Raw genomic sequence first — 26311 nt, forward strand, 5'->3', positions numbered from 1 at the left:
AACCCTCATTTCGTATTGACAACAGAAGAGCTGCTGGAGGACAATTAAAAATCACCACAGAAAAACTTTACATGTCCCCTGTAAAAATAATTGGCAAGAGCATATAAAAAATGTATATTACAATGATAATGCAAAATAATTACTAATTGAACTTAATTTTATTTGAAATGGAGCCACTTTGACTCAGTTAAATCAGTGAAATATTTCCAAATTCTCATATTACTTTCAGTCATTCATCATTTACTTCTTCACTACCTGTTTCATTGAACTAATATCTCACCATCTCTCATCTTCTGCAGGCACAGAAAGCGTGGAGTACAAAGGAAACTCGTGGCACGATGAATGTTTCATCTGCTGCAACTGTAAACGACCAATAGGATCGCTGAGTTTCCTCTCCAAAGGAACTGACATTTACTGCAGCCCCTGCCATGACAAGAAGTTTGCCAAACACTGCTTCAGCTGCAAAAAGGTTTGTTAGAACAGGGAACAGACACACCCACCCCCCTCATTCTTACTAATGGCATGGACTGAACATGATAGATCTGAAAGGGATATGACTTTTTCAGGCTGTAAATGTACTTTAGTGGATAAAAAATGTTCAAGTGTAGTTGTTTTGATGGTTTGTTCTTCCAAGATTACTACATATTTTGTTACCCTGAGGACACTGTATCAATTAAAGCTGCAAGCAGCGTTGAACGGGCCCTCACGCCTTTGCGCATGTCAGGCCGCGGCGCAGTCGAAGGGCTTCTGTCACGGGCATGTAGATGTCTTCAGACCCGGGCTGTTTTCAGACAGTGCAAGAAGGAGATAAACATAACTTCCTTTGTTCACTATCTTGCCTGCTGCTGGGGCTGCTTTGCTGCAATTTTGTAGGGGGCACTATTCAGCCAGTTTGATTGCACTTCTATGTGGCGTACGTTTAAATGTACATTGTTACTTGCTGGACAAAGACGTGTAACGTTAGTTTTTCACTGTTATCTAACATTGCATGAAGGAGTTAAATATCATTTCCTGTGTCCACTATGTGTTGCTAGAAAACACCCATTAAATAAACATCATGTCTCTGTATATCAACTGTGGAGCACACCTTGAAAATTTCATATGAATCAGATGATGTTTGTCATATAAGGCTGAGTTGCTCACACCTGTGTCATCAAAATTGTGCAAGTTTTGAGCCCGGTCACTTGAATTTCAATCAGTAAATTGAAAAGTCTTGATGAGTTTGTGTGTAAAACAAATTTCCTATATTTCATTGTCTATTTTTAGTGTTAACACTTTTAACCCACATGATCTGGTCAAAGTTTGATTGAAATGTGTACCACTGGACACTGGATTTTAATACTCTTCTTGTGAAATATCCTCATAAATCCCAGGACTTTGGCCAAATCTTACATTAAAAATCACAATTTTTGTAGGAAATTTTGTCCCGAATCCATTGATACAGGTCTGAAAGTGGTCTGACTTATAGTTTAGACATCAAACGCCTCAGTTTGGCACAAAGTCCATGCCCAGAGATTGCCTCTCCATTGGTTTACATTGTAAGGTGTGATGTGGCACTCCAACTTTCAGGGCTTAAAAAATCTAAACCATTCGAGTTATTACAAAGTTTTTAATAACTTTTGTTCAGCACAGTGTGATAAGTCATGTATTAAAGTTTGAAGCCGATTCAATTAATGCCCTAGGAGGAGATAGCGTTTCTTGGGGGTCCAAAATTGGCGCAAAGTCGTACTTTGATGAGCATATTGCAGACTTCCTGTTGGATTTAGGTCAGGGGTGTCAGCATATGATTTGTAGGTCTTGATGAGACGAATAATTGAGTTTTGGTTCGATCTCTCTACGACATTCCTATGGGCCATGGCGGCCATATTAGATACATAGGTGGCGCTATCGAGCACATTTTGGCAGTTTGGGGGATAATTTTTACATTTTATCAAATTTTTCACGAGACCTGATGTGCGTGCCAAATTTTGAACATGTTTAGGGGGTCAAATTTAGGGTTGAATTGGCGTAATAAGAAAGAAAGAATAAGAAAGAAACAAACACAACAGATACAATAGGGTCTTCGCCCCTTTGGGGCTCAGGCCCTAATAAAAAAGGATTTTAATAGAAACACTATGGTAATACTACCATTCATACACTTACTATTCTCTTCTCTTCCATCTGTCTCCAGCCGATAACCTCTGGAGGAGTGAACTACCAGGACCAGCCGTGGCACAGCCACTGTTTCGTGTGCAGCTCCTGCTCAAAGCCTCTGGCAGGGACGAGTTTCACCAACCACCAGGACCAGGTCTTCTGTGTCGACTGCTACAAGAACTCTGTGGCTAAGAAATGCAGCGGCTGCCAAAACCCCATCACAGGTTACTTTAAATTAAAACTGAAGATTAAAATGTACACAATGATTTTTTTCTTTCAAACACTGTATTCAAAAATATATTATGCAACTCAATTATAGTTAGTTTGGAGGTATAATCTAGTCAAAAATTTTACAGGAGAAGCATCCACAAACTCTATATACGTGCAATCTTCATTTACTGAGGCAAGCTTCTGGTCAGGGACCTTCTTGAACTGTCTTTAAACTGTAACCTATCAACAGTTTGAGAAGACAATTTTTAGTGTGGATAGTCGTGTCCCAATTCAGGGGCTTGAATCTCTGAATGGAGGTCCTTGAGACCAGGGTGAACCTGTGGCTCTTAATGAAATGAGACAGTCTAGGATAAAAACTAATTTGGATCAACTTGTAACTTCAAAAATGTACACATTTATCACCAAGCAATTGACCTAAAATGGCCAGGAGAGAGTGATTTATGTAATAACCTGGGATAAAAAACTACTATAAACTGGGTAAATGTTAAAAATACTCATGTTTATAGTGAAAGTTGTGACTTAACCTTCAAAATATAGTTGGCAAATAGTGTACCGGGTTGATAGTGAATATATCCATATAAGTTGCATTCATCTATTTAACATACCTGCTAAATGTTTACCAGTAACTGATGGCCAACTGAACACAAGAACCTGATCAGTAGGATACGGTCACATGGTCCTGACTTTACAAGTTTGGAATAATCCGTGACGCAAATGTAAATAAAAGGGTAGGTTCACCTGGATGGAAGGACTCAGCCCTGGTGTTTTCAGATTGGAGTGTGTTGATGCTATTTATACTGTTACAGGATTAAGAAATCCCACGGTTGGAATGACATATCTGGGTGACAGTGTGGTGAAGAATTTAAAAGTTTAAGAAAGTTACCACTGCTACTGTTCAGTAGTATTAGAGAGTTAACAAAGAAGATGGGAAAAAAATGGACTTGAAGAGAGCTGAAAGGACAGACTGGGACCAAAGTGACACATTAGAACAGGGTCTTAACCCGACTCTCCTCTCCTCTTCTCTCCTCTCAGGTTTCGGTAAAGGCGTGAACGTGGTGAACTACGAGGGCAGCTCTTGGCACGAATACTGCTTCAACTGTAAGAAATGCTCCCTCAGTCTGTCCAACAAGCGTTTCGTAGCCAAGGGGAGAGACATCCTCTGCACCGACTGTGGAAACAAGTAGAGATAGAGAGTTTGGTTGTTTTCTCACAGCACATGTCATCAGCTGTCACATCATTTTTCAACATATAGTCATTATGTTACTTTGTTTGTTTTTACATAAAGGCCAGAGTCTTCATTTCAATTTCATTATCAAGTTGTGTTTTTGGAAGATTACACATGAATCGATAGGAGGGTTGGGACCAAAATGTAGTTTATGTCCATTGTTGGTTGTTTGCTGTGGTTGGAGAATGTTAATCCTGACACAACTTACACTGTGTTGAGTGATGGTAGATGACTAGTTTTGTCCTAAAAAGTGAGAAAATGAGAAGCACTGAAGACAAATCCTCAATGATCATACAGTATATGTAGCGAGGTTTGACGGACTTGTATCAAACTAAATATGATACTAAAATATGTATAAAAACAATGTAATCAGGTTGAGCTTCAAGAATAGACAACTAGCTACATTTTTCAACATAATGTCCAACTTGCTCGTTTCTAAAGCTTTCAACCACATCTTCCACTAGACACCACGAGATGTGAAAGCTTCAGAACAAGTTGGACCATGTGTGGAGAATTAGTTTTTGTAATAAATGTGACATGGGGTTTTGAAGTACTAGAAACAACTTTGCTCTCTAAGTACAAATAGTAGTACATCAGCTATACTGAGGTTATGATGCCACATATGAATCTCCACATCAAGTAAAACACTGATTTTGAAAAGGCCAGTTTTCTTACACACAGTCTTCTTTTCATGAGCTGACGGTAGTGTGAGTCGTCACTTTCAGTCAACACGGTGTATGCTTAAGTGTTAGCATAAGCAAGAGGTTAGCTTGTTTTTTGTTTTTTTTAAAAGTTGAGAAACGGATGCTTGTAAGTTGAAGTTTGGAGACATACATTTGAAATCAATATATTATTTGGGATTGTTTTAACTGTAAGAAAAGTATCTGCTTATGTTAGTGGCTTGTGTGCTTGTTTTTTCTCTTTTTGAAAGGTGATATTTTCTTATGACAAAAAAATAGTGATTTTTAAAAGAATTCATTAAAATTATATCTATATTTTAACTGCTAAGTGCCAAAGGATTACTATGCTTATAGTATGTTTTAAGTGACTGAACTTTTATGCACTTTTCTGAAACATTTCCCTTCTGTCAGTTTTGCTTAAATTGGAATATATGCAAACTGCATGCCTTAATGTGTTGCTGGATTGAAATAAACTTCCTACAAAACTGACCATTAGTTGTTGTTTTTTTTATTTATTTAACATAAAATGTATGGTTCATGTTGATATACAGCAATCTGCAAAATATTAACAGTCAGCACATTCAAGATTTTACATAATTCTCAAACTACATCATGTTAGGTAAAGATTTAGACTGTGGATTATAAAGGGACAAGACCTTTTTATGCCTGTTTGTGGTAATGGGAACATACTAAAAATGTTTAAAATATATTGTCTTGTAAAAAAGGAAGTGTAGAAGAGTGTTTCAAGAGAGATTCAGCTTTACATGTGCAGACACAGTGTTTGAAGAAAGTAGTGCATATTTGTCAAATTGATTGACCTTTCAGCTAATGTCTTTGTGTTGGAGTCAGTTACTTTTTTTTTTTTTACTACTGATAAGAGGATATTCAATATGTACATATCCATTTTCTCTCTCTCTCTGTTCCACCAGTGTCTCTCTCTCACCTGCACACAGGTGAATACACACAAATTACACAAGTGGACCAATCACAGCAACAACACACTGGTCTCACTACTCCGCTCCACACTGTCAAACCATCTTTGTTTGCAGAGACAGGTTTGTGGTTCATCTCATGCTCCGGCTCAGAGTTTGTTGTTTGAAACCAATGTTGCGCTTTGAAGTTTTTCTCAGTATTAAGTATCGCTGTTATTAAGAATTTGGACCAGGATTGTTCTCCTTTATTCTTAAGATTATTTTCTTTATCCAGGTAAGTACTTTCTCTGTTGTTTCAAGGATTGAACAGTCTTTTCTTAAAGACATATAGATCTTCTTTTTAAACAAAGAAGAAATTATTTAAAAGGCATGAGATTCACATGCTTCCTGTATTTTAATGTTTTGTGTCTAAAGTTGTTTTAACTTTAAGCATAATCTGGAAGAAGCTTTTATTCAGTTAATGTACAAAGTTTCTTCCTAATGAAAATAAAATAAACTTGTTTTTTCAGAATTGTGATGATTTTTCTTCAAAAATTCCTGAATGTGTTTGTCACTCTGTCTCTGCTGAGCAGCCCTGCCTCTACTATGGAACGAGGTAGGAAAAAGTTTTGAATGGTTATGGTTTGATAGGTTAATAGAAGATGAGTTTTATAACGATTCATGGTTATGGCTATACAAGAAGGCAAAGATGAGCACTTGGCTTTCAGAGGTTAAATCTGATTTTTCATTCTAACTAAGTATTTGTTATCTTTTAGATTACAACCTGTGAGGCTGAACCACAGTTATGTGATAAAGTCATTGTGTTGATTGTAAATAAGTCAAACATACATATCTAAAACAAACATGGTAGTTATATATATATAGCCACACACTTACATATATGGTATCTCTGAGTTACAGATTAAAAGCTAAAAGATTGAAGCCATGTGAGAAGTTTGTAAATGCATCCCACTTTAACTGAAAGAGTCTGTTATCTTTAAAACATTTCGGTCTCTCCAGCTTCCACAAACTGGTATTCTCTTGTATCTCAACTTACTTAGTATTAAACCGAAATCGTAACGTGCCAGATACAATCTGAGAACAATCTTCTGTGTCAAAAAGAACATACAAGAAACAAAAAAAATAACAGTGAAATTAAAAAACTGTTTTATCATAAGTTAGTATAACCTTTTTAGATTATCTAAAAAGTTTTTCTTAAATGCCAAAATTGACTTTAAGCCACGTTTTCTATCAAGTCAAGTCGGCTTTGTAATATAACAGTAATGTGTCTTTAATTAGGTTATGATACTGTTCTATTTGCAGAACAGTACAGTACATGTGACACTATCAGTGCCTCCTATTTGCTTCCAAATTACAGTATGTTAGTCTATATTAAATGTATGTTTGGGTTAAATCATGTCTTTGTCTAAAATTAATTTTAAAATAGACAGAAAGCAGCTTCAAAGAGATGTAACACTAAAGCTCTCACTGTTTTTTCTTAGCGCTAAGCAACTGATCTATAGATCTACTCCTATATTCTGCATGTTAATGATTTACTCTATATTGTCTGTTTCTGTCAGCCCCTCAGCTCACTCTATGGGGGAAGGTGGTTGACTTTACCTTCGGGTGCAGCCACTTGAGACTAAAGCGTCATATCTCCATCCCCACCCTGCAGGAACTCACTGTTTGCCTCAACCTGAAGTTTAAGGTACAATTTTAGGCACTTTGCATCATCTCTAAAAGATTTAAGTTACATTGCAATAACTTTTAGGGGCAAATAAAAGAGACTGCACAGTCCAAGACATTATGAATCATGAATGTGTCATATTTCATCAACCATATCCAGGCCCTTGCTTCCACACCATGGACTGCCTTCATGTACCGTCATCCAGAGGTTCAGAATCCTGAGCTGGGTTTGGAGGGGAAGGGGGGTCGTTTGGTGGTCTGGTTGTTTGGGACGAAGTGGACTACCCCGCCGATCATCCTTGGTCTGAAACAGTGGCACTCGCTGTGCCTGACCTGGTCACCTACGAAAGACAGACCTGCCCTGTACATCAATAGGAAGTTAGTGGACATCACAGCAGGTGAGTTAAATAATAGACAACCGTGGTAGAAGTTTCTGGACTCTGGAAGGAGCTGCAGGGTGCCTTTAGCTGACAAAAATATCTCCTTTTATTCAAAATTCACTCAGCATTTTAAACTAAAAAGCAATATTTTGTGTGTTTTTTTAAAATAATTTTATTTTTGCTTCTCACAACTGTATTTTATAATCTGATGGTTCTCTGTTACTATGTTTGTTTTATATGTTACAACATTCTTGAGCTGCTTTTGTGTTTTGGTAAGATAGAGACATATTTCCATCTTGGTGGGCATTCAGTTTGTATTTTATTCACGCCAGGTTATTATTCGTATTGGGTTTTGATTTGAGGCAACTTGCATAGCCTGAGATACAAACAAAAGCAACAGCATGGAGATCAGATTAGAGCATTAGAGTTGATGAAATGGAAGAGAGATTTTTGTCCTGTTGGATGTAGAGATTCAGCTTTTATTCTCCTGATACTCCAATACCTCAACTCAGAGTATCTGACAATAAATACAGAGTACCAATCTGACACAGTGCTCTTCTCTTCTCAAAATTAAAACCTGTAAACCCAACTAAATGAATGCAACTGATAGAGGAAGCACTGAATTTTATAATGACATTGACTAGATCCACAGTTCAGCAAAGGATAGGGACACACAAGTCCACTTGTACCATGCAAACATTGTCAGTGTTAAAATGTGTTGCTATTTCAGTGGCAATTACTTGGAATGAATATCAAATCATTTGCCTCAGCAATGTGCTCTATTCCCTCTGGGGCAACTTGCCTTTTCTGGTTCACACTATGTAAATGAATTTTACAGTGTGTCTCTCCTTCTCTCCTAGCTCACGATCCCTCCATTTTTCCCTCATGCCGCAAACTGGCCCCCAATGGGACGCTTACTCTCGGTACCGCACACCACCTGGTAAATGGGAATATCCAGATCAAACCGTTCACCCGCATGTTGGGCAAATTATCTCTGTTTCGGCTATGGGGGCGAGAACGTAGCGAGCAGGAAGTGACGTCACTGCACTGTACAGAAGGGGAGCTGGTGAAATGGGAGAGGGACCACTGGGACGGTCAGTTCTGCACTCCGCTGCCTGATTCCACCCTGCAGTGTGGTGAGCAGATAGAAAACACCTTCTGCCTTAACTGGAACACATTTTCTCTGATTGTTCTTGCTAAAGTTATTTTTTTCTGTTTCAAATGGTTAGATACACCTTTTAATGTCTGCACGTCTGAATATTTTCTACCCTCTTTGCCTCCCACAGTGTTTATACAGCTCCGTCAGTGACCGATTCACTTTTATGCGGTCAATGTAAATGTCAGTTTCATCGAGCATTTTATAGCTTTTTCCTACCTTATTGGTATAGGTTTATGTCCTCAGCGCCTCAGATTAAATATTGACCACCTGTCTTTTTGTCAGTTAAGCAAATATGGAAGCCATTCTATGATCAATAACATTAAGATCAGAAGCATTTATCACACAGCTGTCATAGGTTGTTATTTTCTCTCTACAAACTAAAGCTGGAACCAGCTGAACTTTTCACCATAAAAACTATTGATTTTAATATTGAGTCAAAATTGCCATCAGAGCTTTGCTCATTTTATTATGAATTAAGTTTTTAACTAATAAGTTTTTTATTCTAATTTCTTGACTTAGCAAGAATGAATAAGATGTAAATTTGTAAATTAAAAAGTATATCAATTAACATCTGTCAAGGATTAATGATCCTGGTAAGAAATATATTTTTATTGATAGATACAAAATAAATCAAAATACACAATAATGACACAGATTTTACTTTACATAAAACATATCTGACATGTTTGAACAGTATTAGGTGATGTCCCTCACAATAACATAGAAAGGTTCCACAATGTGATTGCTTCAGTATATACATTGATCTATTGCATCTACTTTTTTCTTCCACACATTCAATTTGGCTCCCCTTATCATCATCAAATTTTACATTTTACTCTCTTTTATATATGACAATGCATTTGTTTATGATAATTTAGAGTAAAATGACAAAACCTGTTTAACAAGAAATGGAAATGCTTTTCAGATTTAATGTTGAAAATACAATTACGCTAAAATACTTACAGTAACTGTACTTGATAGTAAAATTTAAATTTTTATTTTAATCTTTACTGAATTTTAATGTAATTTAACTTTTCTTTACTTACATTTACTTGATGGTGTTTCATATTCTGTTCTGGCAGAGTGGTCCATTTATGAAGTGAGACTGATGCTTGCCATCATCTGTGAGAACGGGAGCAACATCAAGCCCTACACAGCCAGAGAAATCGCACATCACTGGGTAAAAGAAAGAAAGAAAAGAAACAAAAAACACAGATATTGTCAGTGTAAAAGTGTAAAAATGGACTTAAAATGTTCTGTATATTACACTCAATATTGAAACTGTTTATTCTTGCTGTCACTTTGAGCTAAGAAACAATGTGAGCAGTGCAATATGTCAACTGATTATGAAGTAGCTACTGGATACTATCATAACTTCTTGAAATGTAATGAATAAATAGCTAAAAATGTTAAAATAAAAAAGACTTCATAACAGGATTACATAATATTAAACTGTAATTATCACATCATAGAACACGACATATACGACTGATGATGTGATAATAATACGGACAAATCACAAAATAATATACATGATTAGTGTATTTAACAATACAAATTACTACATCATTAAATAATGTGAAAATATCACGTTATCTGATCCATTAGCAGTTCCGAATAAATGTTAAACCTAGTATATTTACACTGATTTTTATTAATGCACATATTACAGAGCTGTTGGATTGGATTGCATTATATTTTACAGGTGTTATTCTGACTTTGTTCACCTGCAGTAAATCTCAGTGGCTGTATCTTCTCTCTGCTGTTTGTTGTTCCTGTAGCTCAGAGAGGTGCTGCCAGACCACATGTATTTACCCAGAGTGTCTGTGTTTGAAGTAAGCAGGTAGGAGAAGATTCTGGTTTACAACACTAACTCAGACTGTATTTTGTAATAAAATACCTCTGAATGTCATTTTGTCTCACATCAATTAAACCATATTTTATAGTGTATGACAGACAAGGGGAACAATGGGCCACATAAGCACACTGAATTTCTCTGGTCTCTTACACAGTTCCAGGACTCAAGACAGCTTTGAAAAAACATCACATGAAGATGATCTGGTAAGCAGGAACATTAGAGCCTGACTGGTAAGACTGGCCAAATGCAAATGTAGCTTTACTGGGGTATATGCTGGCCAATAAGTGACTTTCTGTACTGATATTTCGTTAAAATCATGTTTAAGGTTGTTTAGAAACACGGTCTCCACTACATAGTTTTTAACTGTAAAATGCCCCACTCAGTACATATTCTTTAATAACCAAATTTAAGGGATCCCCATAGATGTTTATGTTGAAATATAATATAGGTTGATGTAATGTTCAGAATTTGTGATTTTTAAGATTTTTAAAACTCTCAAATACCGATATCGGTATTAGTTTCAAAAATCTGGTATTGGTTTAGCTCTAAAGCGTGTGTGGGAATGTTGTGCTTAATATATCTTGTTTTAGTGTATCTTTAAACATTATGTAAAAAAAAAAGTGCATTTTGCAGGGAATTAATGTCTCCTTTCTTCTTCAGGTGTGGTGGGCTAACCCTGACATTAAAAGGTAACATTGTCTACAGCACATCTGCTCAGGTTTACTGTTTCACTTGGTGATTAAGGTTTTCTAAACATTGTGCAATCTGAAAGTGGCTGGACAAAGAGATGGTAGACTATAGCATGCGGGATCTAAAATAACATCTATAATAATTTCATTATAAAATCTATCTATATTTAAATGTATAATAAGTATGTAAAATGTGTTTTTTGAATTCATTTACATTGGCAAAACCTAATAATTTGAATTAATCACATTAAATTTCAATACTATTCTGATCTGTATTCTGTATACAAATCACATGCGGTAATTGTACAGTAAGACAGCAAAGTAAGGAAGAGCAGAGCTAATCACATGAAAAAGAAGTAAATCACAGCTAGGAATGACAACAAAGTGCTTAAAATCATTCTTCCTTTCTTAGAATATACTTTCAAAGAATGATCTAAAATCCTTCCAATGAAACAATCTGAGATGGAAAAATCAGCCTTTGCTTGGACTGCTCACAAATCACATGCACACTAAGGCCATAATCTTTAATCAGAGGTCACAAGTGGACTTGATTTTAAGGGGTCATTAGCCAAAATACATGTGAACCATGACTGTGGAGGACTATAAAAACATTGCTACGCAACCTTTAACTGTCTGTCTCCCCTGCAGATTTGACTGCCTGGCTCATGTAAATGTTATACCCAGCTTGGATGTGTCAGCTGTGCAGAATAGGATGCACACTGACCTTAAAACCCCCTACCGTGACCCTAGAAGTCAGCTACTGCTGCTGGCTGGCAGCATACACGCCACGCCTCTTGGTAGGAAATAGGTTCTCTGTTTGAGCAGAAAGACAAATTACAAATGTGCACACAGGCTAATAATCCTTCCTCTGCTTCTAGAAAGTTTCTCCTCTACCACTACCAGTCCTCCGGATGTGATGACAGACTGCGTTACTGCCACAACCACCACCTTTACAACCGCAACATCACCTGCCACTTTCTCCCCTACCACCACATTTAAAACAACCACCATCACTACCACAAGTAATCTAACCAGTGCAACCACAGCCACCAGCTTTACAACCACAACATCAACTGCCACTTTCTCCCCTACCACCACATTTAACACAACCACCACCACTACCACAAGTAATCCAACCAGTCTAACCACAGCCACCAGCTTTACAACCACAACATCAACTGCCACTTTCTCCCCTACCACCACATTTAAAACCACCACCACCAGCACAAGTAATCCAACCAGTGCAACCACAGCCACCACCTTCACAAAAGGCCCTGTAAATATCTCCGGTCAGTCTGGTCGTAGAAATACTCTAGATTAGTTTTGTGAGGAAAGTTACTTTGCCATGTCCTTGATAGTTTGTTTTTTCTTTATCTCCTCTGCAGTGCTGTATTTTGAGGTTAAGGTGAACGTGTCCATAACAGGAGACTGCGAGGCAGAGCGTATTCTTTCCACCTGGGTATGTCTCCTCAAACAGCAGGACTCTTATTTTTAGAGATATGACATAGATTTAGCTTTACTTGTATTAAATGTGGGCAGTGAAGGAGTCTTGACAATATAAACCATGTGCATATGTTCATTTAATGTAAGCAATTGCTGTTTAGAAACAGTTTTCGAGTCTTTTAAATCTCCAGAGTGCATCATGCTGAGAGCCCTCTGACTCTTCACAGCTCAACACCAGTCTGCCTGATGACATGATAGTGCTCGACCTTCAGATGATCCCCAAAGTTGGCAGGTACAAGTTGCGATGTAGCTGCTACACCATCAGCCCACCATCTGTTTCCAGGAATAACATGCAGTCTAAAACAAGTGGAAAACCTTCAACCACTAAGCAAGAGAACAATTTAATCTGAGTTGTTAATCCCACTTACAGGCATCTTCCTAACCTGCAGCCAAACCTTTCTACTTCTGATAACGTAAGTAATTTAGTATGTAAGTAAGTATCACAAATAAACTATTAACTGTGATCTGAAGATAGAAATTAAATCCTTCACAACTTGATGATCTTGAGACTTGGGTGTTCTAGGGCTTGATCTAGGTATAATAACATGTTGATTAGTGAGCTTTAGAGGTGTTGGTTTGCAGATGTTTGAACCAGACAAAAACATGACAGGGGCATCGATTCTCTCATTCAATCCTCAACAAGAAAGAAAACTCTTCAATTCACCATTTTTATGCCAAAGCTATTCAGTTTTTGTTGCAGAATTTTAGATGTTTATTCTGGGTAAAGGTGGAAAAACCCTTCCACTGAAACTCACAATGATAAAAAGCTTTTATCAAGGTTAGGAAAGGTGAAATTGTTAAATACTACAAAAAATGTAGCTAAACAATGAAATGAATGAATACAATGCGGAAAATGCATCTATTTCACTGGATTAACGACCTGATTTTACATTTGGTTTTACTCTTCATTATTTGGATAATAGTGACTGACATCTAAATCCTGAAATAGCTTTAATCCTTGTATAGTCTGTCTTGAACTGAATTACTCTTTCTCCTCCTGAAAGTTGTATCAATATTTTCATTCTTTCCCAGGTGTCTGTATACACAGTTTCAAGGTATGGATCATGTAACTCTACACACCTTTCACTTAGATGAGGTGCAAATTACCTTATTGTTGTAGACACACAATGAGGCAATAATGACAAAATGACACACAAAATGCAATACATCATATACTTATATCAATTTTGGTAAACTTTTTTCTCCTGAAAATGACCCTTTATATGTAATATTGCATGTGCTTTGTACAGAACTTCATTATATTAAGAGTAACTCAAAAGGAGCTTTGTGCAGCTCATGATTAACTCTGTTACTGCTTGCAGAGAGAGCTGTGTTTTCCAAGTTCAGGTCATGATGTCGCTGTCAGACACGCAGGAAATGGAAGAACAGATGCGATACCTCCTGCTGATCCCTTATAACGAAGGATCCATCTCCATAGCAACCGAGGACATACAAATAAGCCGGATATGTGAGTGAGGTTCACGTTCAGTTAAAGATTACATGGTATAAAATGTTTAAATCTTTCAAAAAATAGAAGGAAATGATGGATTTTAATATCTAACACTATACAAATGAGACTGGCTCTAACAAAATTTATTCTTTCTCCATCTGTGTCGCTGCCTCCCTGCTTTAGTGATACTTCAGTGCAATGCAGAAACCCATCAGACTAGGAAAGGCCTATTTGAGTGGCCCGCCACTTCAGGAGGACAAAATGCAACTCGGCCGTGCCCAAAAAACCCTCGCCGCTACGCCACCAGACACTGGTGAGGGCCCAGACAGTTAATTCATTAAACAACCACACTCACATTCACACCTACAGCATGGGTCTAAACCTGTGATCAATCATTATTACCAATCCTCTTATTTAGATTGCACAACCCCAGTAGTGGAAATGGTATTACAATATCCTACTCAGCTGGAAGTGCCGTTACTTTACTGTTATTTTACTTAAATGGAACTAAATGTCCTTGTTTCTGTGTCTAAAACTTAAAAAGTTACCTTTTGGATTTGAGAATACTGCTGGATGTGATTTGTGCAACCTCAAGAGGCCACAATCCATAATAAATAAATATTGATGTTTGGAAGGTAATATTTACACTGGTTACCATCTTTGTTTTGCGTGTAAGCATGCTAACATTTTCTAATTAGTTATAAACAGAAAGTACAGCTGAGTTTCGCAGGTACTTGATCATAATCCATCATACATGACTACAATTCATCTTGAGGAGAACATGTATGTTGGTACCGATTTCATGGCGATTCATCTAATAGCTATCAAGATATTTCACTCAGAGGATCACCAAAGTCATTAGGATACATCATCTTGGAACCATGAATATTTGTTCCACTCCCTTGAACAGATGTTGAGATATTTCACCAAAAAAAGTGAAAACTTTGAGCTGCTGGTGGCACTAGAGTTTAAGTCTAGGGATCATAAAAGTTAGTAGGTTTGGTGACTATGAATGTCCAAATTTCATGGCAGTTCATCCCAAAGTTGGATTGAGATATTTCAGTGCTAGACCGACTGACCGCAAGACCAATATTGCCATCCCCAGAGCTAACCTGAAGACTATTCTCCATATGGCCACGTTCATTCTGTCAACATGAATTTAACGCCTCAATGAATACAGGCCTATTTGCGTATTGATTACATCCGCTGGTATATATTTACATGGCTGCCTCACTGTGTTCAGGACTCTGTGTGTTGCTGTGTGTTGATTCAGTGTGACAATACTTATTGATGGCTGCTCATGAGCTGTGGGAACCTGTGCTGTAAAAGCATTGATCAGTGTCACTAATGACTGGCGTTAACAGGTAGACAATTCCTGGGATCAACAGCCTCACATCTGTCTCAGGTCTGTTTTTAGTCCATCTGATCAAGATAATTTCCTGCCAAAGTCTGACTTGGATAGGATAAACATAGAAGAAGAATTTGCAGATCACAAAAAAGGTGAACAGTATTTAGAGATTTTTACGATCAAGAATAAAATATCCCTAGGTGGTACGATGAATAAAAGAAGAAGAATGAAACATTTTACAAAGATCTTTAAAAAGGCAAGTTTAAAACTGACTTAGTACAATGTTTGACTTTTTTTTGCTGCCTGTTTGTCTGACAGTAAACTGTGCCTCAGTACCAAGTGGATGGCCCCAGACCTAGAAGACTGTCCTCTAGTGGTGGAAACCATCCCTGATCTCGACCATGTCGAAGTCACTGCTGGTCTGTTACACACTTTTAATTTGTCTTTTATTTTGTAGTTGTCAATTTCATTAATTCAATCTCAAATTTAAGGTTCAAAATGTTATGTTGAAGATCAAGAAAATTCCTAATGACATATTTTAAGTGTCTAAATACTGATGTATACAGAGCCAGTAGTGGGATGAGACGATTACAGATTAACTGGAAAATCTGATACATTATTTCACCAGTTATGTCATTTATCTCTAGAGAATGCGCTGGACATGGTGGAGATGATTGAAGGTTTACTAAGCAACCACTCCAAACTCAACTACCAGGAGCTGGTCACAGTGCTCAACAAGCTGCTAGATATCGTTAACCTCAGTGTGGTCACACCAAACCTGGGCCAAGCTCTAATCAACATCATCTCAAACATACTGGAATCTGACAGCTACCTCTTTCCTTTCACTAACACGTAGGATATGAACTGAATATAAAATCCCATTGAAAGAATCTGATAAACTTTTCAGTCTATTTACTAACTCCTTCTCTGTCTTCCTCTGTAGTATTTTGAACATCACAGAGGCAGTGGGAGACAGAATGGTGGGTTTTGAGGGCTCCTTCACCCTGGCTGCCCCGTCTGTTGCTATCTCAGTGGTGGATGTGGTTCCTGGGCAGTTTGGCAATTTGACTTTCGGAGTGTCATCTCACCGGGAAGGCTCAAAGCCTGAGGTAGGTAAACAACAACAGATAAATAAATAAATATTCTCAATCTGGCCATACAAAAAAAAAAAAAAAGTCACTAAAATAAATAGTTGAACATTATCTATTGTGCTCTTATAATTGATGGGATTAAGTTCATCATTCTATTTTGAAACAGAATAGGAAGCATAAACTAGAGATGCCCTAAGCCAATCCTAACAACTGGTATCTGGGCCAATCTCTGTATATTTTAATGGATCTTTATCGGTTAAAATGAGACTGATCAAATGGCGATCCTTACCTTTACTGTGCCTTGCAGTGTTTTTACCACCTCAACCTGCTCATGCCTTTTCGACTGTCTATAGTGGTAGCATTTCCCTGCATATATGAGTGAAAATTAAGGGCGGACCAGTGCGAGTGACGCTGAGCTGTGACACTGGGATATAAAATACAAAGACTGCTAAACTCCGACGCCAACATATTTGTATTAAATATTTTATCCTTCCTCTCACCTCATTAGCGAAGAGCAAGGTACAAAACATTCAGGTAGCAGCTTCTCATTTTCAGCCGGCACCGACTGTCACTTTCACCGATTAAAATGAGAAATACTGCCGTTGGCAGATTATAACAGCTGGCACTAATTAGCGTTAATTCTGTGAGTAACTTGTCTGTCGTCTGGTAAAAGTGCTCTCGGTTTTTGTCTTTTTATAGTTCCCACAACACCAACAGAGTGGTGGTATGTCTTCTCACTAGCTGATGAAAGTTACATTGAAATTATGGTGAAGATTTTCTTCTGCCTCTCAGTATTGTTTTAATGCGTTGTTTAGCCCGGTTAAGCTAATTAACAATTAACAGAGTTTGTTTTATTTTGTTTTGAAGTTAATATGTGATAAACCATGACACGGAGCTGAGACCTTTTCCAATTAAAAACAGTCCTCATTACTGATAAACGAGATGAAAAGTAATGTTGCCAGCAGAGTTGCTTCTTCTTCTTCATTTAACCCTTTAATATCCAGTTTCTCCTTTTATCTCCCCTTACACTTCCTTTAAGGTAGGAGAAAAAAAATCATCTTATTCCAAACTATCTGGAAGCCACATGTATATTCTGTATCATCTTGTTCCAGCTCTGCATTAAAGCATGTTTCTTTATGGCTGCATCACTCCATCAAATGGACTACATTTTTCATACATATTTGACACATTACCCATTGGAAAATTTGAGATCTCCACTAGAATTTAAACTAAAGTTATGGGAGCCAGGACAATATTTGGCCACACAGCATGAGTTTTTAATAACTGGCTCACCTGCAGCTCAAAGGGATTTTCAATTAATATCCTGAATCTGTGGATCAACTCAAAATCCACATGAAAAATAGCCCCGTCTTTCAAAATTGCAATGTAAAGCATTGCAGAGGTGTATAAGCAAGCATTGTTTTATCCATACTTTAATGTAATTTCATCATCAAATCATATTATGCTGCTGTTAATTAAATCATTAAGAAATGTGTCTTTGTTGTAGATTTTCATCAACAGGTATCCCTTCAACAGTACAGTGGCTTTCATCTCCCTGCCATCTGTCCTGCAGCACAGCTTCCCACAGAGCTCACCACGGGTTCAGTTTCAGTTCTACGGCATCCCAATGCTTTTTAAGGTACTTATTTTACTGTGTATCCTTTCTTGTCAGAAAACATGAAAATAATTCTACTGGAATAATCAATATTTTTTTTGCTCACTCATAAAAACAGTCTTAAATAAATGAAAATGAATGAATGTGTTTTATTATTTTCAGAGCAGCCAACAGGGACAGATCCTCAACACCTTTGTGGTGTCGGCCAGTGTGACTAACGCCACCTCTCCAGTCAAAGACCTTGATGAAGATATCAAAGTCACGCTCCACCATCTAATACCCAATGATGTAGGATCATATGTCCTTAGAGACTTTGGCTAATTATCAAATAATTATTATAAATTAACAATTCTTTTTTGCCTTTGGTCCATTAATACATTTTCACCTCTGTTAAAGCTTTACAAGGACGTACAGTGTGTGTACTGGAACTTCAATAAAGACGGTAAGTCCTGATTTAAATAACTACTCTTCAAATTTTATGAAGAATTGAGTGATATTGTACTAATCGCATAAATGTTGGTCACCATTCAGATGGAAGTGGAGGTTGGGATGATTATGGGTGCAGAAAATACAACAGCAGCTTCGACTACTCGACATGCCTGTGTGATCATCTCACACACTTTGCAGTTCTTTTGGTACGTATTGCATTTCTATTCTTCATAGTTTTGTGGAAAAGGATGCATCAGTGACCTCAGAGAGACTGCAGTATATTTAAAAGTTGTGGTAATAGTAGTGACCGTGGTAATAGTAGTGATAGAAAAGAGCGTCTAGAAAGGAAAGCAGTTCAACTCAAGACTTTACCAGCAGAGGACGCTCAAAGCCCAGTATATCAAATGAAGGCTGGGCAAGCATAACCTTGAGTATAATGCTTTGTAATAAACATAACAGTATATATTACTGGATGTAATAGGTAATAACATCTAAGGGTCTTGCAAGCCCTTATTCCAAAACTGCAAAAATATCAAGCCTATAAATTCTATTGTTTCTGAAATTGACACTTAAATTGCCATATTTTATCACTGATTTACACTTAATAGTCCTAAAGCAAGATAGTAATTTGAGTGTTTCATTGCTGTGTCTGTGAGAATTATTGGTGACAAATAGTAAAGATAGATACAGATACACTCATGCTTATAAATAAGTGTGTGTTTGTATGTGTCTAGGATGTCTCCAGGACTAAGGTGGACCTGGCTCATGAGCAAATCCTGACCATTATCACCTATGTTGGTTGTGGAATCTCATCGCTGTTCTTGGGAATCACTGTTCTCACTTACACAGCTTTTGAGTAAGACTCCAACGACTGAATTGTTGATTTTCAGATCATTTTCTAACTTGTCCACATTGAAATGCCCAACGGCAGTCCTTAGATAAGGATGTGTGTTACACTCTTGAAGCTGCAATGTCAAATTTATTTTAATGCCAAAACCTAATTTCTTCTTCCTGGTATGTTATGTTTTGTGACCATTTTTACACCTGTTTGCCATTACTTCTACTTTATTATGTACTGTATGTCTGTATCTGTTTGCCTTTAATAACTTGTCTATAAACAAAAAAAGCATGAATGTTCCCCATGACGTTAAAATACATACATACGGCACCTTTGCATATTGTATTTTAAAAGCTGAAAATCTCTTATTTGAATTTTAATTTTTCGGTCTCTGTGTCTTACCTTTTGTTTCCTCCCACATGCTCATCTCCATCTCCGTCTCAGGAAGCTTCGTCGAGACTACCCGTCTCAGATCCTCCTCAACCTCTCTCTGGCCCTGCTGGGCTTGAACCTGGTCTTCCTGGTCAACTCCTGGCTGGCCTCCTGGGGTCTGTATGGCCTCTGTGTGGCTGTAGCATTCACGCTGCATTACTTCGTCCTGGCTTCATTCACCTGGATGGGATTAGAAGCTGTCAATATGTACTTCGCCCTTGTCAAAGTCTTCAATGTCTACGTGCCCTCTTATATCCTCAAGTTCTGTGTTCTGGGATGGGGTGAGTCGTGTGTTTGAGTAGACTTTGTGACACTTCTAATAGCACAATGCTGAAGCATTGAGATGAGGCTCATATAAACATGTGACACATGTAACACACAGTATTTCAACTGTCCCTCCAGGGATTCCTCTGGTGATCTGTGTCCTAGTGTTCCTCGTGAACAGAGATGCCTACGGCAGTCACCTCTACACAGACAAGTCACTAGACAACTCTGACGACTTGTAAGTTTTGGCTTCATCTTGATTTAATTTCTCATGTCTTGATGCAGCTTTGAAATAGGGGCATCAATCAGCAAATTTTCAAGATCTGATACCTTGTTTACTGTTTGGCTGCTGTTATTCAGTGAAATTATACACATAACTTGGTTAAATTGGTGAGTTTAATGCAAAATTAAACATTCACATGCAATTAGAAACTACATGTAGTCCTTTACAATTGTGTAAAATGTTATTTTATGGTTCTATTTTGAGTTCCTATGTTTCCAGCTGACAGATCAAACTGTTCTCAGTGGTGCCAAACTGAGAGTTATGTGACATGATGGATGAACCACATGTAGTTGCGAAAAATTTCATGTCATTCATACTTTTTCATTGATTGCAGGGGGTAACAGGGAGAGAACTCTAATAAAATTTTGTTGGGTTGAACCATGTTGTATTAAAATATTTCACACTACAATTCCCACTACAGTGAGACACAGAATTTGTATGTGTTGGCACAACCATGATGACCACCGTATCTCCTCCTCTGTTCCTCTTCCTCTGTCTCTCCCCCTCTTCTTTGTCCCCTTTTCCACTCAATCCTCGTTCCTCCAGCTGTTGGCTGCAGGATGATGTGACATTCTACGTGTCTGTGGTTGCCTATGCCGTGCTGGTCTTTCTCTTCAACATTGCGGTAAATGACTGCATAACTTTTAAGTTCATACACAAGTTCAAACTACTAAAACACTGGCCTACTGGTTAACATATCACAGTATTCTCCTAATAACATTTTTTGCTCCATTTCAGAAGGAATATCTACAGGCCTTTTAAATATTGCACTTTTTAACAATATATTTTTTTATGGCTACAATGGCATATATATATATATCTTGAAATTACTGGAATACCACTTCAAAATAACTATGCCTGACATGACTCAGTGTAACAGCATTTAAGATTTCTCCCATTAAATCATCCAACTGAAGGCACATAAATATCTATATGAAATCTTAAATTACTTTCCTTAACTACTCCATCTTCTTAGGTTTTTATAGTGGTTCTGATCCAGATTCGACACATGCAGGTCAACAGTCCTGCTGGAACCCGCAGCGGACTGATGCATGAGCTGAAGGGAGTTGCCAGTCTAACCTTGTTGCTAGGACTCACGTGGACTGTTGGCTTCTTCACCTGGGGGCCGGCCAGAATAGTTGTGCTGTACCTGTTCTCTGGACTCAACACCCTGCAAGGTTGTTGCTTTTTACTTTTATACAGAGACAATTACTGAAAGCCACTCATATGATTTGTTCTTAATTGGCACATTCAAGTGATTTCAGAGAGCTTTCACCAATTTTCTTGTACTAAAAAATGTTTTTTCTCCAAAAAGGGGAAAAATACCTATTAAAGTTGAATTATAATATCTTAAACTGAATGGATTTTGAGTTTAAATATGTCACAAATTAAATGAACTAAAATAAAAATAAGTAGCTAAAATAAACTTAATGTAGTATTAATATTCTGTAATTTTTTTTTTTTAATTTTATTGTATTGAGTATTTTTTGGTAATTTACAGTTCAGAAGTTGTTAGGAAAGTTGTGTCACTCCTACAGGTGCCCCAGTTTCATGCTTTCATCAGAAGATCATCCTCTGTTGCACCCGACAGTGTAAAGTTAACTACTTGGCAGCTGCATGTGGCAATTTGGTGGCATTCATGAGGTTGAAATGGTTGCAACATGCAATTTACGACAAGTTTGTGCAATTAAGGGAGTTTGGTGAATCCAACTCGGAACCCTGAAGCATACGCCTCAGGTTTAGGATTGGATTACAAAGATATTTCTGAATTAGGCCTTTTGTGTGTGCCGTTCACTGTTTATTTATTGAGTGGCAGTTTGCTTACAGCACATGCAGTTTTCCTCAACAGTCTACTTCATGTTCACAGTTCAAAAGAAACCAACAGAACTCACAGATAAAAAAAGGAGGAAATCAAACAGAACCTGGATGATGCAACTGTTTCACAACTGCTTTTACCTCCTGTTTTATTTCTTTCTTTTATATCTGGAAGTGATGCAACCAGACTCATTCACCGTTTGCTTCTGGAAGTGAAATGCCTTGCACAAGTGCAAATCAACAATATCTGCTGAGGGACAAAAGAGCTGTTGTCAACCAAGATCCAACATAAAGCTCATGACCTCATTTCACTTTTCCAGGTCTTTTCATCTTCCTCTTCCACTGTCTGATGAGGGAGAGTGTCAGAAAACAGTGGAGGATTCACCTCTGCTTTGGACGTTTTCGGCTTGAGGACTACTCTGGTACGTCAGACACACATAGTATGACATAACTTAATTACAGCAACAGTGCGTACATATCATCGACTGAGGAAGACTTGAGATCATAGTTATGAACAGCAACTTCCATGTAATTGGTTTGTGTTGTGAAAGCAGTTTCCCTTTTGCGTTGGACACTTTTGGGGTTAATTACTTACAATAAAGGCAACTCGGGGCTTGATTACTGTTACCCGTGTTTGATGTATTCATCCAGAGTGGAGCAACTCAGCATCAGTCGGAGTTGTGGCCAGACCCAGGTCAAATCCTCCAAGAGTATCAGTACCATCGGTCCACTCAGTCAAGTCCAGCTCCACAGACAGCACGTCAGCTTCCTCCGACTCCAGCCAGAGAGACTCATCCTGTAGTAGACCAAACCTGGGTGAGGAAACAAAGCAGGCTTTCTTCTTGCAAATTCTTAAGTATCAGTCTGTCAACACTGCTATCATCATAGTACACTTAAAAGCCAAAAAGATTACAATCCAAGATACATTAAAAGTTCAATGATAAAAATGTAATTCAAAAATAAAAGCAAAAAGCAAATCAAATTTGTGAAAATGTATTTTGAGAAATAAAAAGCCAAGGTTTTGGCTTCAATTATAATCCTTAATGAATGTTTAAAAAAAACAAAACATTCTTCATTTTTCAGTGGTCTAACTACTTTGACATAAAACTCTTCATTAATTTGTTAATCCCCATCTATTAAAAGACATTTAAGGTCGCAATTAAAAGTTATAATTCATCTTGTTGAAATTCAGCTTTCTTCATATGAAATGATGATCACTGATTTAATCAGACATCACAATCCCTCGACTGCCAGAATCACAGTGAAGGTCACTGCATACATTAATGAGACTGACGTTAAATAATTACAAAAAAGCCTTTGTAATTAAGCCGGTTTAAACACAACTAAAAGGACGCAATTGCTATTTCTTAAAGGTTTCCTTCATAGTCTGGCAGCTCAATTTAAGTTTAACGCCCCCTTACTCCCAGGCATACATGATCAATTCACATATGAGAAAATGTTTTTCACACCTCTAAATTGTTCACAGATGTTTAATTATCTTGCAGGCCTCTTTGTGAATTCCCTGGCTCTACCTCGAGCCCAGAGAAGCCCCTCAGGTGCAGGATCTCTGCCTTCCCAGAGGGGGGTGATTTACCCGACACCTGGCTGGAGGAATCACTTGCTCAGCCAACAAAACCAAAGATGAAACACATTAGACACATATAAGCATTTGCAGACATGCAAATTCCAGAAAAGCTTAAAAATTGAAACAGCAGCTTTAACATGTATTGTATGTCAATACAAGCCACAGAAATAAGTAACTCATACAGTTTGGAGCCGAAATTAATTGCAAAGAACCTCTGTATTCCAGCTTCATAAAATTATTTTGTCACGCATTTCTATTGTTTTTTTTTGTTTTGTTTTTGCTAAATATTGCAAAAGAGCCTGTAATTATGAAGACATGAGTAGTTGCATCAGTTCCAAGGAGGAGTTGGTTGCCAAGCAACTGGTGAGTGGAGCCATGGTGACAATGAACCATAGTACCACACAGTTTGTATGAAAAAATAATAAAATTTTAAATTTATGCTGATGCAAGTCTTCCAGTTTCTTCCTCACCTCATTTCTGGAAGAACATGTGTACTCCAGGTTAAACCAAATAACTATTCTACAATTGTTCCTTAATAACTTAAGGAACTGATAACTTATGTGTCCTTTTTTGTGATAAATATGATGGTCCAAACTTTTTTCTAATTTAGGCCATCTCTGTTGCTCAATTTATTAATTCCAGAAATAGGAAATTTTTCCAAACAAGTGCAGTCTTGGTGTAATATAAACTCACTGAGGTATTTATTAGGAACACGTGTGCAATCTAATGCAATCAAATGCGATAAAATTCTACTTTTACAAAGCTTATACATTTTCAGTTTTTGTTGACATTGAGAGAAAGGTGATAAGTCTACTTTATATTTATGACTGAGGTGGTAGTGGGTGGTAGCTCAGTACTGGAGTGTATTAAATTGAAAAGAATTCCTAATATTTTGTCCACTCCATTAACATACATGAGGGTGGCAAAAACACTACAAAAGGCTGATAATTACTAGATATTTCACAAACCGGTTTCATTTTTGTTTAGAGTTGCAGAGATGTTGCTATGGTTTTGTAGGGTGAATTTTGAAGCCATAAGTTTGTGGATTTCATGAGTTCCTGATTAATTAATACACAGTATTAAAATACCCAAAATTTTACAATAGTTTACAAAATGCTGTGTAAAATGACCACAGACAAAAAATGTAATACGAGAGAAAAAATAAAAAATTCTGCATCATTTTACTTCATTACTACTATTCACCATTTTAATTTTAAACCAGCAATGTCATGTGGGGAGACTTAAAGGAATCGTTCACACTTTTTGAAGCAGGGTTGCATGAGGTTCATATCCATAGTCGTGTATTACCTGCAGTAGATGGCAATCTGCACCCCCCCAGTTTGGAGAAGCGGACAGGAGGACTGGCATGGAAGCTAAGAAATGCACTGCTGTGGACACGGCCAGCAGCGAAATGTTTTTTAGTCACCTAGGAAAAAAAAAAAAAAAAATCAATATCAGTGTAAGTGTACGCTATATTTAAACTATTTTCACCGCTTTACCTTGCCGTCAGGTAATGTAGTTGCCTTGGCAGTACATTTTCTCAACTGTATAACTTCCGTATTCCTACGCATGCTGTGCACTGTATTACACTGGGTCAGAAAGTGCTGTTACTTGATATTGATTTTTCTTTTTTTAGGTGGCTAAAATATGTTTTGCTGCTGGCCCCGTCCACAGCAGTACATTACTTAGCTTTGGTAATTCTGCCTGCTTCTCCAAACCAGGGGGGTGCCGACCGCCATCTACTGCAGGTAATACACTGACTATGGATATGTGCCTCATACAACCCCACATCATAAAATGCGAACTATCCCTTTAGGCTCTTACTTAGAGTAACAGATTTAAATCAGGTTCAGAGATAAGAAATATAGGAATAGAGGTATTAAGTTTAAAAAGGACAAAAGGGGACAACAAAATCTAGCAATGAAACTCTGACCTTCGTATCTTAGGTGCTTCAGATGCTGATTTGACCTTCTGACCTCTAACACACTGGACTTGCTGTGGATACAACTAACTCAAAATATACAGTACTGTGCAAAAGTTTTAGGCACTAAAAGTAAAGTGAGAATGCCTACAAAAATATTGCCATAAATTGTTTTAATTTATCAATGAACTTCTTACAAAAATGAGTAAACAGCAGAAACCTAAATGAAATCAATATTTGCTGTGAGCAGCTTTGCCTTTAAAACAGTAGCAGTTCTCCTCGGTACACTTTAACACAGTTTTTCATGGTAATCCCAGATTGACTCCATGATGTTGAGATCAGGGCTCTGTGGGGGTCATATCATACCTTCTTGTTGCTGACAATAGTTCTTTATGACTCTAGCTGTACGCTTGGGGTCATTGTCATGTCATGAATAAATTTGAGACCGATCAAACACCTCCCTGATGGTATTGCATAATGGATGAAAATCTAAACATCTAGGGTGCCTAAAACTTTTGCACAGTGCTGTATGTGTATATATAAGATCTCAGAATGTTTCAACAGTGAATGACACTAAACTCTTCACACCAGTGACTGGTTGCATTATTTGGTTGGTACATCAACACAAAATACTGTATTTTTAATCAGTATGAGCTTTTAGCTAGAGAACGACAGGTAAGTGATAATGTTGTTCAATTGTACTTGACAGGGTAGACAATGTTCCCCACTTTTTATACTTTTAGCCTTTAACCGATGCTTCTCCACCCACAATTTATTTAGACTGA

At 37.5% G+C, this 26311-nt stretch overlaps 1 protein-coding gene and 3 long non-coding RNA genes across 10 annotated transcripts in view; 1 reads left to right on the forward strand and 3 right to left on the reverse strand.

The window, feature by feature from the left end:
* Positions 1 to 4244, forward strand: part of LOC122994836 (four and a half LIM domains protein 1-like) — a 16668-nt gene extending 12424 nt beyond the window's left edge. Inside the window, exons 4-6 of the mRNA XM_044369583.1 lie at positions 300 to 469; positions 2171 to 2357; positions 3397 to 4244. Of these exons, the coding sequence (XP_044225518.1) occupies positions 300 to 469; positions 2171 to 2357; positions 3397 to 3548 (509 nt within the window). The 3' untranslated portion in view covers positions 3549 to 4244. The remainder of the gene's footprint in view (positions 1 to 299; positions 470 to 2170; positions 2358 to 3396) is intronic.
* Positions 400 to 2226, reverse strand: LOC122994839. The gene is made up of 2 exons (XR_006406676.1): positions 2143 to 2226; positions 400 to 781 (listed from the first exon to the last, which is right to left on the reverse strand). It is a non-coding gene; the product is annotated as an uncharacterized LOC122994839 (long non-coding RNA).
* LOC122994837 lies at positions 3444 to 25694 on the reverse strand. 7 transcript variants are annotated; one of them, XR_006406669.1, is made up of 9 exons: positions 24914 to 25694; positions 23490 to 23637; positions 22649 to 22832; positions 19629 to 19838; positions 10133 to 10229; positions 9452 to 9581; positions 7063 to 7199; positions 6801 to 6876; positions 3447 to 3532 (listed from the first exon to the last, which is right to left on the reverse strand). It is a non-coding gene; the product is annotated as an uncharacterized LOC122994837 (long non-coding RNA). The 7 variants fall into 7 exon arrangements; XR_006406668.1 differs by having other exon boundaries at positions 23490 to 25694; XR_006406671.1 differs by having other exon boundaries at positions 7063 to 7222; positions 23490 to 25694.
* On the reverse strand, positions 3901 to 6792 carry LOC122994838. Its single transcript, XR_006406675.1, has 2 exons — positions 4926 to 6792; positions 3901 to 4874 (listed from the first exon to the last, which is right to left on the reverse strand). It is a non-coding gene; the product is annotated as an uncharacterized LOC122994838 (long non-coding RNA).
* Positions 25695 to 26311: the final 617 nt, after the last annotated feature.

Source organism: Thunnus albacares, chromosome 13 (genome assembly GCF_914725855.1).
Source record: "Thunnus albacares chromosome 13, fThuAlb1.1, whole genome shotgun sequence".
NCBI classification, from domain to species: Eukaryota; Metazoa; Chordata; class Actinopteri; order Scombriformes; family Scombridae; genus Thunnus; species Thunnus albacares.